This window comes from Asparagus officinalis, chromosome 6 (genome assembly GCF_001876935.1).
Source record: "Asparagus officinalis chromosome 6, Aspof.V1, whole genome shotgun sequence".
NCBI classification, from domain to species: domain Eukaryota; kingdom Viridiplantae; phylum Streptophyta; class Magnoliopsida; order Asparagales; family Asparagaceae; genus Asparagus; species Asparagus officinalis.
The window spans coordinates 7771159-7786357 of NC_033799.1; the positions used below are offsets into that span (position 1 = coordinate 7771159).

Consider the following 15199-nt stretch of genomic DNA (forward strand, 5'->3'; position numbering starts at 1 on the left):
GGCTAGGGTTCTGAATTGGGTTTCTGGAGTCGGTTTGCTTTTAGAAGAGAGAGATGACAAGGTACGGACGAGGAGGTAACTCATAACGGGGAATTTTAAATGGAAGGGTATTTTGGGCATTTTGAGTGGGGTTTAAACAGAGTTACGCCTGGAGATTCGTTTTGGGGGCTAGAAGAAAATCGCGGGCGATTTTGGGGGCAAAGCACCCGTTGAAAAAGTCTTAGGGGGAAGGGGGGGATGGCATCTTTTGCCTCTAGTGCTCCCTTAAAAACCCTAGGAGCCTAATCCCTAAACTCCAGCATCACTCCCTCTTTTTTTGCCTTCCAACACATTGATTGAACGAAGCACACCATATAAAAGACATGTAAAAAAACACAGGAATATATTGATGTATAAACAAAGTTACACATATATTACGTTTGAACGATAACAATAAGTCACAAAGTTACACATAGAATGCCTTTCTGGTGAATTTTGACCAGCAAATCTAACATTAACAGTCTGATGGATGGCTTCCTGCACAGAAATTGAGGTTAACTAATACCTTCTTGCCAGCATGAAGAGGCTAAGAAAAGCTATTACGAAGCAATTCTTTTTTTTTCCTTTTTAATTATTCATTGTTTTCAGTAGAGATGGGGAGAATTTTCTGTTAACAGATCAGTTGTAGGTAACTCTTAAGAAGTCATGATTACAGAAAACTCGCATGGGTATCCAACGAGGCACAGACTGGAGATTCTCCCACATGAGAAATTGAACAAGAAGTGGCTGCATATATATGCGGTGTGCACTAAGTCACCAAGTCGCTTCATTCTGCAAAACATTGTCATGACATAGCCTACTCGATCTTTTATTCGGTGTTCGTAATTTAAATGTTAATGGAGATTCTCCGACATAAGATACATGCGGTGTGCACTAAGGCACTGGTCCATCAACAGTCAAATTTCCATTTTCTGGCTAATGCCAGACACAAGTGGCTGCATATGTGGTGTGCACTGAACCACTTGGTTCTGCAAGACCTTGTCATGCAGCAAATATTGGTATAAAAGACCGGTCATAGTAAAATGAAAACACAATCTAGTTACTGAACTATGGCCTCTGAGTTTGTTGCCCAAGAAATGCACAAGGAAATTTTCCTTAAATAGCATTATGATTCAACATGAGATCGAAAGTCAATCAATTCATGGCAAGCTTTATGAATAACACAAATGCAAAGAGAATTATGATATTCTATGCAAAGAGAATTATGATATTCTATGCATTACTAGGTACTGGATGGCATGCCATTCTTATAACATTTATAACGCTAGAATTCAAAATGCTGTGTGGATTTCTTCTTAGTATATGGCTGGATTACAGGAAGATATTGCAGTGATGACTCTGGAAATGAAAGTTAGACCGGCTTGTCAAATTCATTGGATTATGTGAATATAGCTAACCAACATAAAGATTTATTTAAGTAAATCAAAACGTCAACTGTAACCAAACCTAGCTCGACCAAGCCTACGAACACTAAATAAAAGAGTAGGCTGTGTTTACATTAAGGAGGAGAAGGATACAAAAGCGAACAAATTTTCACTGTAGCCTGGTTTTAAATTTTTATTATCAAAATCGACTGTGTATCGTTTTATTTACTGAAATCGACCGGTTTTCTCGCCACGTCAGCGTCGTGGCGAGAAAGCTGGTCGATTAATTTTTAATCGTCTTCGTAAACAGTCGGGGTTGGCAACCCTGACTGTTTAGTTCAGCGCCCGCTAACAGCTTCAGTAAATGGTCGGGGTTGGGAACCCCGACCAATTCGTAATAGGACTATTACAAATTGGTCGGGGTTCTCAACCCCGACCATTTAGCAGAGCCCAGCCAACGCTGGGTTAGCCAGGGACGAAATGGTCGGGGTTGGGAACCCCGACCATTTCGAAGCTCATTTTTAATTGGTCGGGGCCCCAACCCCGACCATTAAGCAGAGGGCAAGGGCGAGGCCGAAAGTAGTCGGGTTTGGGAAACCCGACTACTTATTCTGGGTCCCCACCACCGTATAAAAGCCACCGCAACCCCCTTTCCCCTATCCCATCTCATTTCTCCGCCTCCCTCTTCTCTCTTACGTCTGTTCTCCCAAAACCAAAGCTTCAGATCTCAATTTTGAGCTCGTTTCTTCGGCGGAACTTCAAATCAAAAGTTATCTTAAACGTTTTTAGGTAACTTCTTCTACTCCTCTCCTCTTTTAACATGTAGAAATGTAGGATTTTTTTCTTAAAAATAATTTGCTAGGGTTTTCATTCATAAATGAATTTCGTGGGCTAGATTTATCTGTGAAATTCGTTTGTATGATGATTATTATCGATGTAATTAACTTTTAGGGCATATAATGTTCAATTGTTCAATTTTAGGGTTTAGGATTTACAATTTGGGAATTAGGGTTTTTGGTTGAAATTATATAAGATTATTTGCATATTAATTTAATTTTTTTATATTTAAATGATATAATTTTCTTTTGAATAGGTTGAACAATATGATGTTTATTGTTTGTTCTTATGGTGGGCAAATTAATTATGGGATGAATAATATGCCAATGTACGTCGGAGGGGTAACGACGCCATTAATGATCTCGGAATCATATAGTTACTACGACTTGGTTATGGAATTACACCGAGTTACGGAAATTGACCCACGAGAATACCGACTGAAAATTATATGCAATTGGCCCATAGCTATTGATAGAACATCCGCAGTGGAGATCTCGAACGATTATCATATGAGTATTATGTTTAAATTGGGCAAGTCGCAACAAACGGTAGAATTGTTTATTGAAAAGTTACCACATAATCCGTGCCAAATATTCAAACCTCCAGGAGAATTCTCACGCATGTTAGATATGAGAGTTAATTCCGATGGGTTTCTTTCTTCTTCGAATGAAATGGAGCGGGCTCAATTCGGTGGAACGTCAAATATCATGAATAACGAAGTCTCTTATGAAAATATGGGGCCGTTAAGTAGGGCATCAATCGAAGAGGATGAAAGAAGCAATGACTCGGGAGGTGAAGAACAATATAGTGCACCAGTTGATAGCATGCAATTTGTTACCCAAGATGTCGACGATAATCCGGAATGGCCTGATGAGGCTTATGTTAATAATGACTACGTTGAGTACAAAGAACCACCCCCCGACGAGTTTGAAGATGATGAGTGGATTCGTTCTTCCACAGTAAAAGATATGTGCATCGGTGAAAGTTCAACTCGTAGAGGAGATGATGACACCCCCTTTAAAGTTGGTGATTTGTTCGAGACTAAAGACCAATTGGTTGATGCTATTCGTGAATACTCTTTCGAAAAGAATTTCAAGTTCAAGCAAGTTAAAAGCAATCGCACAAGTTATGATGCAATATGTTTTATGAACACACAAAGAACAGGTCTGACCGAGGGAAATGAAGCTGATTACTCATGTCCTTGGAAGTTATATGCATTTGCAGGAAAGAAACACAATTTTCAATTTAGGACCAGTGAATACTGCGGTGTTCACACATGTGTCAATCCAATATTAGAGCAAGATCACAGTGGTGCATCTGCCTCTTACATAGCGCGGTTGATTATGCCAAAATTAAGGAAGAAGCTTGATCTAACGCCCGATAATATAATTGAGAAAGTGCTTGATACCAAGTTCATTAAAATCTCGTATATTAAAGCATGGAATGCAAGAAGAATTGCGATGACAAAAATATTTGGTGATTGGGACAAGTCTTACGCGACACTAGCTCAATATCTTGATGCGATCAAAAGAAGTAATCCTGGATCTGAATACAAACTCATAACCAAAGAGATCGATCCGGGAGTTCATCAATTCACCTCTGTTTTTTGGGTATTTGGGCCTTCGATTGAGGGGTTTAAATTTTGTCGGCCTATTCTTAGCATTGATGGCACACACTTATACGGTAAATACAAGGGTGTACTGCTTGTTGCTACAGGAGTTGATGCAGATGGTGGCTTATTTCCTTTGGCCTTCGCCGTTGTGGAGGTCGAGAACAGTGAAAATTGGGAGTGGTTTTTTCTTGCATTCAATTATATATTTTTAATGTGTTGCCTCCTAGTAAAATTACTTTCATATCTGATAGGATGAAAGGTATTCCAAAAGCATTGTGGAGGAGATTTGGCTCTCATCACCATCATCGCTATTGCTTACGACACATTAGAGCTAACTTCAAAAAGAGCTTTAGTCAGATTCATTTACAAAACCTTCTGTGGCAAGCGGGTTGTACGCCGGAAACATATGTGTATGATCGGATACGGGATCAAATCAAGGCAACATCTCAAGCTGCACATGATTGGATTGAGAGAAGTCTGGGCAGTGATTACGTCGACCGGTGGGCACTCAGTAAAGATGGAGGGAATCGGTTCTGCATGATGACAACCAATTGTTCTGAAAGCTTCAACGGGGTACTTAAGGGGGCTCGGGCAATGCCCATACAGGTGTTGGTTGCGAGGACATTTTATAGGCTCAATTACTATTTTGTCAAGCGGCAAGAGGATGGAGCAATGTGGGCCTCGTTCTTGACACCAAAAAATGAGGCGATTTTAGAAGCTCGAGTTAAGCAGGCGAGAGGCACGAAGATTGTTAGATTTGCTGTAGATGAATGGGAGGTTACAGACAAACATGGTCACAATTACACCGTCAATTTGGGAGGTGCACATTGCACATGCACCTGTAACATACCAGAATTGCAAAAATTGCCTTGTCCACATGTCATAGCGGTTACGTCCAAGCAATCGGGGGGTGCAAATATTTCGTATTACACATACGCTTCTGAGTGGTATCAATCAAGCAACTATAGAGAGGCATATAAGCAGTGTTTCCACCCCGTACATGATAGTCGTTATTGGCCACACTATAACGGGCCGCATGTGGTGCCTCCAAGCTATAAGAGACAAGCCGGACGCCCACGATCAGTACGCTTAAAAGGTACTATGGATGAAGGCCGGGAAGGAGCTCCGAAAAAAAATAGATGTGGATATTGCAGACAAGCCGGGCATAGAAGATCTCATTGCCCGACCAATCCAAGTAGATAGCAATTAATGGGTACAATTTTATACATTTGTAATTTCATTCTAACTCATTTATAGATCAATGCTTATAAAAAACTCAAACAATGCTTATAAATCAATGCTTATAGTAAAATCAATTTTTTTCTAACTCAATTATAGATCAATTAATGTATCATCGTTATATGTGCAGATATTTCAGTTATGGAGGCGGGTCCATTGACACGTGATGTTCTTTATGACCAAGAGCGCCACCGATCCGCGAAGATAGACGCTGGGGAGGTAAAGTGCAATTTTATTATTTTCAATTATATATAAATTTCAATGTAGTTGATTGTTACTGAACATTTGCACTGTTTACTACATGCAGGCCCCGAGTATTACTATTGTCGATCATACCCGTGCACATTCTAGCTGGGAGTTGACGGATCCACAGATACAATATTATGTGCGTCAAGCCGGCTTTTTTGAGTGTTCACAAATTAAATGGGTAAGACTTGATTGGGCACTTTTGACGGCATTGGTTGAACGATGGAGGCCCGAGACAAATACTTTCCATCTGCGCCAAGGAGAGGCGACGATTACCTTATAGGATGTTGGGGTTATACTTGGCCTCAGAGTAGATGGTGATGCAGTGACGGGCACCGATGACTTCAATTATGCGACCAAGTGTGAAGAATTGTTGGGTCACACTCCTACAATGAAGGGGGGAAAGATCAAACTCGAATGTTTAAGGAATAACTTTCAGAATGTACCGATCGATGCGACTGATGAGATCATTAAGCGCTATGCCCGTGCATATATTTTACATATGATCGGTACTATTCTATTTCCGGATTTCACTAAGGATTCCGTGCACGTGAGATGGTTACCGCTTCTTGGGGACCTAGAAGAGTGTGGAGAGTTATCTTGGGGGAGTGCAGTGTTAGCCTACTTGTATAGAGAGATGACGAAAATAGCACTCGTACAAAATAAAGAATTGAAGGGCTGCCTCACTTTGCTGCAGATATGGTCATGGAGCGATTGCATATGGGAACACCTGATTTGAGGGAGGCCCGCGCTCTCGATGGCCATATTCCGTTAGGCTGCAGGTATTATTAAGATGCATGTAATTTTAGTGCTTTATTTCAATATATACTAACCCGTTGTATATAAAATAGATGGAATGTGTCCAGATCTTGGAATTGAAGGGCTGCCTCACTTTGCTGCAGATATGGTCATGGGAGCGATTGCATATGGGAACACCTGATTTAAGGGAGGCCCGCGCTCTCGATGGCCATATTACGTTAGGCTGCAGGTATTATTAAGATGCATGTAATTTTAGTGCTTTATTTCAATATATACTAACCCGTTGTATATAAAATAGATGGAATGTGTCCAGATCTTGGCAAACCTCTCCAAAGGGGCATGAAAACTTTTACAGAAATGAGCTTGATCAGATGGAGGATGAACATGTATAAAAATTATAATATCTAAATATATTCAATTATGCGACCAATTGTTACCGATATCTAAATATATTCATTCAATATCTCATAATATCTTCTTTATAGGTCAAATGGATGCCCTACGAGCTAGTGTTGGAGTCACTACCGGATATTTGCCGAGAAGGTGAGGATGTATGGCGTGCTCGCGTCCCCCTTATATGCTTTGAGATTGTCGAAATGCACGTGCCTGATCGTGTGCTTCGACAATTTGGACTACGGCAACATATTCCAGCGCCTGTGGAGAGAATAGAGAGAGATCCAAGAAAAGGTGCACATCGTGCTAATTGGCAAATAATTCGCCAAAATTACATCCATAGGTGGGTTTTAAGGGAGGAACAGGTAGTGATGGAGAGGGCTGATGCACCTGACATAGGTGTGTACCTACGGTGGTATTGGGGGATTACTCACCGGTGGATATTTCAGGAAAACAAAGCCCCGAAGGAGTACATACCAAGAGGCCCAGTCGAGAGAGAGTTGGTAAGTGTATAAGAAAAATATACAATTATTTTCTGAGTTTTATTTTCTCACCATCCACTTGATAATAATTTTCTTTCGGTTTTTATTTTATAGGTACAAGAGCTCGAAGAGCTTTCTACTATGGCACATGACGCATTGCGCACGACTACCGAGCAGGAGCCGAGGAACATGTTCCTTCGAATGATAAAAAAGATACGGTCGGCTCTTCAGAGGACGCGTCATGCAAGCCGTGATGGACGGGAGGAGCGACCAATTGAGTACGGGCGGCGACGTCGACGAGGACACACGGGGGCGGGATCAAGCTATGTGCATGATGAAGCTGGCGGCTCACAGCAGACTTAGGCCGAATGTTCACAGGCGGTTCAAGACGACGCGGATGTCATGCACTCCCAACTTCACACACAACCGGACGAGGAACTTATCCGAGCTCACGTCGAAGGTGATCGAGGAAGGGGGAGAGGAAGAAGAGGGAGAGGGAGAGGGAGAGGGAGAGGGAGAGGAAAGGGCATTGTTGAAATTTGTTAAGTTTCGATGCACTTGATAGGATGTTTGCGTTTGAGTTGCAATTTGGACTTGATATGTTGTTTGTGTTGCGATGGATTTGATATAATGTTAAGTTTGCGAATATGAATTGTACGTATTATATTTGTGTTTGTGATTGTATTGTGAATTGATAACAGGAGTATGATTGCATTTTAGCATGTGTTATTTGTGATTACATTTTGTACTACAGGAAGTATGAGTTTTCCAAGTAAATGTGGGCTGGAATGGGGTCTGCAAAATGGTCGGGGTTGGGAACCCCGACCATTTTGTGCACCCACACTGGCGTTGCGTCTGGGCTCTGCTAAATGGTCGGGGTTAGCAACCCCAACCATTTCGTCGCTGATGCTTGCTGGGCTCTGCTAAATGGTCGGGGTTGCCAACCCCGACCATTTTGTCCGTGGTTCAGCCCAGCTAGCGCTGGGCTCTGCTAAATGGTCGGGGTTGGGAACCCCGACCATTTCGAAATAGGTCTGTTACGAAATGGTCGGGGTTCCCAACCCCGACCATTTAGTGAAGCTGTTAGCGGGCGCTGAACTAAACAGTCGGGGTTGCCAACCCCGACTGTTTACGAAGACGATTAAAAATTAATCGACCAGCTTTCTCGCCACGATGCTGACGTGGCGAGAAAACCAGTCGATTTCAGTAAATAAAACTTGCTACAGTCGATTTCGGTAATAAAAAGTGAAAAGTGGCTACAGTGAAAATTTGTTCTACAAAAGCTCGACAAAAAGGAACATAAATCCTCTGTTAAGCCCACAAAATTTGAAGAAAACAAATACCAACTATAGTTTGATTTGATTTCTAAGTGGTTAAAATATGTACTCTGATAAAATTGCAGTTAAGCTGTCAAAAAAGAGAGATGAAGTCATTGTTGGATAGCAGGTTCCTAATTTGTTTTGGTAACAGTTTATTAGGATTCCTAATCTGTTTTGGTAACATGATTCCTAATCTGTTTTGGTAACATGTTATTAGAATTCCTACTCTGTTTTGTTTTTGGTTTTAGAATTCCTAGTATGTTTTTGGTTTTAGGATTTCTATATATATGGAACGTTATAGAAGAGAAAATAAGTAAGGGGGAATTTGAGAGACTTCTGAGCTGTATGTTTGGGAGATTTTGTGAGAGATTTGAGAGCTTTGTTTGATAGATTAATTTGTGAGGTTTTGAGTAATTTTGTAATCTCTATTTGTACACACACTCTCTCTAATAATGAAAACACATCTCCTTCTTGCCCAGTAGACGTAGGCAACTTGTCGAACCTCATAAAATTAGTTTGTTTGTTTTTATACCGTTATTTTTGATCTTGTGTGGCCTTCTCTTGGCGTTTGCGTTGATTTCCTCGAATCCCAACAAGTGGTGTCAGAGCCCAGGCTACACTTGGGGATTGGTGGAGGAGTAGATCGCTTTGGAAGCTCGTCTAGGATTTTAATTGGAGACAAAGGTAGGATTTTTATTATTGTGGATCTTGTCTTCCATCGTGTGGGGGTAAGATATTTTGGAGGCTATTGTTAGGGTTTCAATTGGAGGTAAAAATCTACCTTTCTCGCAGTTTGGATCTATTTTTTTCAGTTTGTTCTGCATTAGTTTGTTGGTGCTTTGAGGAAGATGGGGCTAAGAAAGAAGGAGTTGAGGGTGGTAATTCTTGTATGAAGACCGTCCAAAGTTTGAATATTCACTCTATGAAGATAGACGTGGAGAAGTTTAATGACACGAACAATTTTGATTTATAGAGATGTGAAGTCTTGGATGCACTCAACGCGTAAAATTTAGAGGATACTTTATAGTTGGATGGGAAACAGGACGACATTGAAGAAAATGTTTGGAAAAAGATGAATCGAACGGCGTGTGGTGTGATTGGTTCTTGTCTAACTCAAGATCTAAAGTATGATGTGATCAATGAGACTTCGGCAAAGAAGATTTGCGAGATTCTAGAGAGTAAGTATTTGACAAAGAGTATTGATAATCGATTGCATTTGAAGATAAGGCTTTATCGTTTCCAATTGAAGAAGAGAATCTCAACTAGTGATCACATGAACCACTACACGAATCTTCTTACGGATTTGATAAATGTGGATATTATGATTGAAGATGAGGATAATGTGTTGTTGTTGTTGAGTTCCTTGCCTGACGAGGAATATGAGACCTTCGTTCTTACTCTTATTAATGGGAAAGTATCTCTTTCATATAGTGAGGTCACCGCTGCTCTTGTGAATTATCAGCTTAGGAAGAAAGATAAGGAGACTTCAATTGATACAGTAGCGGGGGCATTGGTCACAAGAGGGAAGAGTCCAAACCGAAGTAGGAAGGCGTAGTCTAGAGGAACACATCCTGCAGTTGGTAGGAATCAGTGTGCTTTTTACAAAAAGATGGATATTGGAAGTCTGAATGCCCAAAGTTGATAGATCGAGCCTGGAAGAATAAGGGGAAAGCTATACAAGCTTCAGAGGTGAATGTTGCCAAGGCTAGTGGCGACAATTCAGATTCAAATTCTTAAGATTACTCTTGCTCTGTATTGCTGTCAGTTTATGTTGCCAACTCTACGGAGTGGATGTTAGATTCGGGTGCTTCATACCACATTTACCCTAGGAGGGATTGGTTTTCCAGCTTTGAGGAGTTGGAAAGAGGGGATGTCGTACTCATAGGTAATGATCATGAATGCCCTATTGGTGGTATTAGTATAGTTCGGATCAGGATGTGTGACGGGGTAACTAGGGAGTTGGAGGAGGTGAGGTTTGTTCCATAGTTGTCGAAAAACATCATTTCGCTTAGAGCTTTGGAGGCAGTAGGCTATAGAGTGATCTTAGAGGATGTATCTCTAAAGGTCACATTAGGGTCCATGATTGTGATGAAGGGCATCAGGAAGAATAATTTATACTATTTGATTAGGAGCACAGTGACAGGTGGAGAGCTGACGACTTCTTTTGATTAGGCTAGACGCATTTGAGGCTGGGATATTCAACTGTTGATACCGTGCATGGATTGGTGAGAGGTGCTTTGACCTACAATTTGAATTCCTGTGAACATGTTGGTATGAGCAAGAAGACCGAGGTGGAGTTTAGCACTTCTATTCATCGAGCGAAGGATCTTCTAGGTGGTGCTCATATAGGCATTTGGGGGCCTTCTAAGGAGGCATCATTAGGAGGTAATAGGTATTTAGTTTCTTGTGTTGAGGACTGTTCTAGGCATTTGTGGGTTGCAACCAAGTCCCGTTGGAGTGAAGTCCTAGTAGTCAATAACAGGTGGAAGAAGTGTATAGGCAGAAAGGTAATACTTCATTCTGAGTTTGGTAGGAAGTACAAGAGGGATTCTTTTCTGCATTTGTGCCTAGCTCAAGGGAGTTTGAGACACTTTATTGGAAAGGAAACATTGTGGCAACAAGATGTGATGGCAGATTTGATGAGTTGTTTCTTGCTAGAGGAAGATCGGTGTTTGATATCGAGCGGTGCTTTGCAGAGGAGTTTTGGTGATGTGGCTTTAACATATTGAAGTCATCTTATTTGTAGGTTGTCGTCTGTTTCCATTAGAGTATTTGGACCTGGTGGAACTGCTTTAGATTTTGGGTTGCTTCGGATATTTGGATGCCCAGTATATTGTCACATCGAGGATATGAAATTTGATCTGAATGCACATTTGGGATTCAGAGGCGTGTTTAGTTACCAAGTATGGGACTCTGATATTATTCTAAGCAATATTTTCATATTTGACTCTCAGCAGGTGGAGAGTGTTCGACAGATCATTGGGATATCGCAGCGGGTGGAGAGTGATGCTACTCCACGTTAGATGGAGATTACTCCGCGTACTCCAGATCATTCTGTATTGTTTGGGATTCCAGCTGAGGTGACACGGATTGGGGATCATGTTTGTGTGGATGCAGATGATGAGTTTGTTGATTCGAGTACAGCTGGTAGACACAGTTCTAATTTGGCTATGGCCGTTGGTTCACCTCATGTGGAGGTGTTTAGTTTGCTTCACTTTGAGGCCAGTGGGAGAGTTATCAGCTACAGATTTGTTGGTGATGATCGTAAAGGATTGAGAATCCTTCTAGTTGATTGAGGACCTTTGGAGGCCATTGGGTAAACTACGTGATGCTTGATTCCTTAGGCAAGAGGATACGTAAGCAGTCAATTATGATGCAGCCGGTTTGGTGAGTTGATACTGACATTTTAGAGTTTGTTCGCATTCTCGTTTGGGTCCTAACTTGTTGTGGATTGAGTCTGTTGTCGTGAATTTGTTTTCACTTCATACTGGACGTAACAAGTGGGACCTTTGGTTGGTATTGGTGTCGGCTCAGTTTTGGAAACACTTCGTCGAGGTGGAGAATTGTTGGATAGCAGATTCCTAATATGTTTCCTAATTTATTTTGGTAACAGGTTATTAGGATTAATAATCTTTTTTGGTAACATATTATTGGGATTCCTGATCTGTTTGGTAACAGGATTCCTAATCTATTTTGGTAACAGGTTATTAGGATTCCTACTCTGTTTTGTTTTTGGTTTTAGAATTCCTAGTATGTTTTTGGTTTTAGGATTTCTATATATATGGAACGTTTTAGAAGAGAAAATAAGTAAGGGGGAATTTGAGAGACTTTTGAGCTGTATGTTTGGGTGATTTTGTGAGAGATTTAAGAGCTTTGTTTGAGAGATTAATTTGTGAGGTTTTGAGTGATTTTGTTATCTTTATTTGTACTCTCTCTCTAATAGTGAATACTCATCCCCTTCTTGTCCCGTGGACATAGGCAACTTACTGAACCACATAAAATTAGCTTGTTTGTGTTTGTACTATTATTTTTGATCTCGTGTGACCTTCTCTCGGGATGTGCGTGGATTTCCTCGAACCCCAACAGTCATGTCAATGTATCCCCTATAAAGGAAGTGATAGCTGCAAGAAGGAGCAGAAGAGACAAACTCAATTACACAATGTGGTTATAAGTTTCTAATGAAGTAGTAATATGTAAGCCAGGAATGCACACTGAAAGTGTCAGTTGGGCAATACTAGACATAATAACCCTTGAAAGTTAACAATGATCCATTTCAACTAATATCACTATGAGGGCATGTTCATATTGTGCAAAGCTTCTCTGGATCATTTAATCAAATATTTTGAGAATTGAAGAATTTCTGCACATTAATGAAGAGAAAGCCCTATTGCTTCCAAAATTTACCACACTACTATAATTCTCGTTAGGCTTATGTGAAAAAACAACTTATCAATATTTTAAAATGATTCCCGGCGGTTTTGAATTATGCCATTCATTTATTTCTAAAGGAAGAAAGAGTAACACACTCTACAACATACAGACCTTTGTAACCTCCAGGAATCCTTCGCAAGTATCTTCAAAATTTATCTGCAATACCAAGGGAAAGTTACCGATTAGCTAAGCTGTTTTGATGATCAGATTCCCATATTCTATGCACCAATGTCAGCGCATCCATGAACCAACATATATTGCATTAAAATGAACTAATATTTTGTTGGGACAAATCCGGGGCCCAACAGAGCAGAGTCTCAGCGAATAGTAGAGTGGAAGTAATAAAAAGAACACACAGATTTACGTAGAAAACCCCCTAAATGAATTTGGAGTAAAAACCACGGTCAAGGATAGAAGAATCCACTATGAGGAAAAAACTTTAGAGTTATAATCTCTCTTTATAAGGAGAAACTCTCTCTATTTTTTCTCTCTCACTCTTCTATATATAGAATTGTTTCTGGATGGATTTTTTCTAAAGAGTTTTGGGCCTATTTATAGCGGCTGGAAAAATATTATTCCTAATTTTATAATATTTTTATTGTGTCAATCTTTTGGTGCTTTTCACTTACGTTGCATAATTAGAGTGGTGGGGCACATTCACTTTTCTCCTTTAACAATTTCGTCTGATAATCTCACACTTGAAGATTTGATTGAGTATCAATCATATCTTCACATCATTCTTTCTATCTTATCGTCTTCATGTTGCTCACATCTCCGACAGGCCATAAGAGGATCGACACCAAATAAATTTATCAGTATTGACTGCTTTTGTCAAAAAGTCTGCTAGGTTATCTTTGGTGTGAATTTTCTGCTATCCACTGTTCATTTTTCCACTTTCTCACGAACGAAGTGGTATTGAACTCGAATGTGTTTTGTCTTTGAATAAAAAGCTAAATTTTTGCTAAATACAAAGCACTCTGACTGTCACAAAATAGAAAAATCTTCTTTTTTTCATGCCCGGGTTCCTCCAGCACCATCTTCAACCATATCGCATATTTACTAATTTGTGTAGCTGCTATATGTTCTGCTTCTGTTATTGAAGTAGCCACAACAAACTGTAGTTTTGAAATCTAGCTTATAGCTCCGTCAGCAAGTGCAAACACATAGTCTGTAGTGGATTTGTTATTATCATGATCACCTACATAATTAGAATCAATATATCCATTGATAATAAAATTTGATCCCCCACAACATCATGTAACAATTGAGGTTCCCTTAATGTATCTTAGAACCCTCTTTACAGCATTCCAATGCTTTTCACCAGGATTCTCCATGTATCAACTAACCACTCTCACTGCTTGTGTAATATCTGGTATTGTACAAATCATAGCCAACATTAAGCTTTCCGCTGCTGATGCATACGGTACTTAAGACATCTCCATCCTCTCTTCTTTATTTTTAGGACTCATAATGGAGGATAACTTGAAATTAATAGGAAGTAGGGTAAAAATTGACTTACAATCTTACATATTAAAGCGCAGCAAGATTTTTTTCAAATAATTTTTCTGAGAAAACCAAATCTTCCTATTAATTTTATCTCGGTAAATTTGCATCCCCAGAATCTTATTTGCAGATTCTAAATCTTTCATTTTAAATTCCCTAGCCAACTGTGTCTTTAAATCTTTGATATGATCTTTGTTGGGGCCTGCAACCAACATGTTGTCAACATATAATAATAAAATAATAAAGTTATTTTTACCAAACTTCTTGAAATATGTACAAGGGTCTGAATTAAGTCTGTTATATCCAAGGCTCATGATGAATGAATCAAATCTCTTGTACCAACACCTCGGCGCCTGCTTTAGATCGTGCAGAGATTTGTTTAATCTGCAAACTAAGTTCTCTTTTTATTTTTCTTCAAAACCTTCTGGTTGGAGCATGTAAATTTTTTCTTCAAGATCTCCTTGAAGAAATGTTGTTTTCATATCTAGCTGCTCTAGATGTAAGTCAAATATTAAGCTCATAGCCAGGACTATTCGGACTGTTGTAAGTCGAACTATAGGAGAAAATATTTCATTAAAGTTAATACCATATTTATGAGCATATCATTTTACCACCAATCTAGCACGATATCGCTCCACTTGATCATCGTCATTTCGCTTGATCTTATAGACCCATTTATTTCCAATAGTCTTTATTCCTTGTGGCAGTGACACAAGTACCCAAGTCTTATTCTTATGGAGAGCTTCAATTTCTTCCTACATTGCTATCATCCACAAAGATGCATCGGTTCTATTTATAACTTTATGAAAAGTTGATGGCTCTACATCCTCTGTTAGAAGACAATATGCAACATTACTCTCCGTAATATACTCTGAGTGCCAAGTCATTGGTCTTCTCTCACGAGCTAACCTTCAAACTTCTGGAGCCTCAAACTTGACTGGTTCTTGTACATCATGCTCCGGTATTGCTTTAGAA

General features: G+C 39.9%; 2 protein-coding genes across 2 annotated transcripts; both read left to right on the forward strand.

Annotated features, from left to right (window-relative positions):
* LOC109845695 lies at positions 2912 to 5055 on the forward strand. The gene is made up of 2 exons (XM_020414964.1): positions 2912 to 4032; positions 4104 to 5055. Exons 1-2 carry the CDS (start codon positions 2912 to 2914, stop codon positions 5053 to 5055), a joined length of 2073 nt encoding a protein of 690 aa, XP_020270553.1.
* LOC109845148 (serine/threonine-protein phosphatase 7 long form homolog) lies at positions 6045 to 7479 on the forward strand. Its single transcript, XM_020414361.1, has 3 exons — positions 6045 to 6119; positions 6395 to 6992; positions 7086 to 7479. The coding sequence occupies exons 2-3, from the start codon at positions 6591 to 6593 to the stop codon at positions 7332 to 7334; spliced, it is 651 nt and encodes a 216-aa protein (XP_020269950.1). The 5' UTR covers positions 6045 to 6119; positions 6395 to 6590; the 3' UTR covers positions 7335 to 7479.

Excerpts from the sequence above, each read along its gene's own strand:
- LOC109845148 (XM_020414361.1), top strand. The coding sequence starts at position 6,591 with ATGCCCTACGAGCTAGTGTTGGAGTCACTACCGGATATTTGCCGAGAA. Across the intron at positions 6,993-7,085 it reads GCCCAGTCGAGAGAGAGTTG|GTACAAGAGCTCGAAGAGCT; the intron begins GTAAGTGTATAA and ends TTTATTTTATAG.
- LOC109845695 (XM_020414964.1), top strand. The coding sequence starts at position 2,912 with ATGGAGCGGGCTCAATTCGGTGGAACGTCAAATATCATGAATAACGAA. Across the intron at positions 4,033-4,103 it reads AACAGTGAAAATTGGGAGTG|GATGAAAGGTATTCCAAAAG; the intron begins GTTTTTTCTTGC and ends CATATCTGATAG.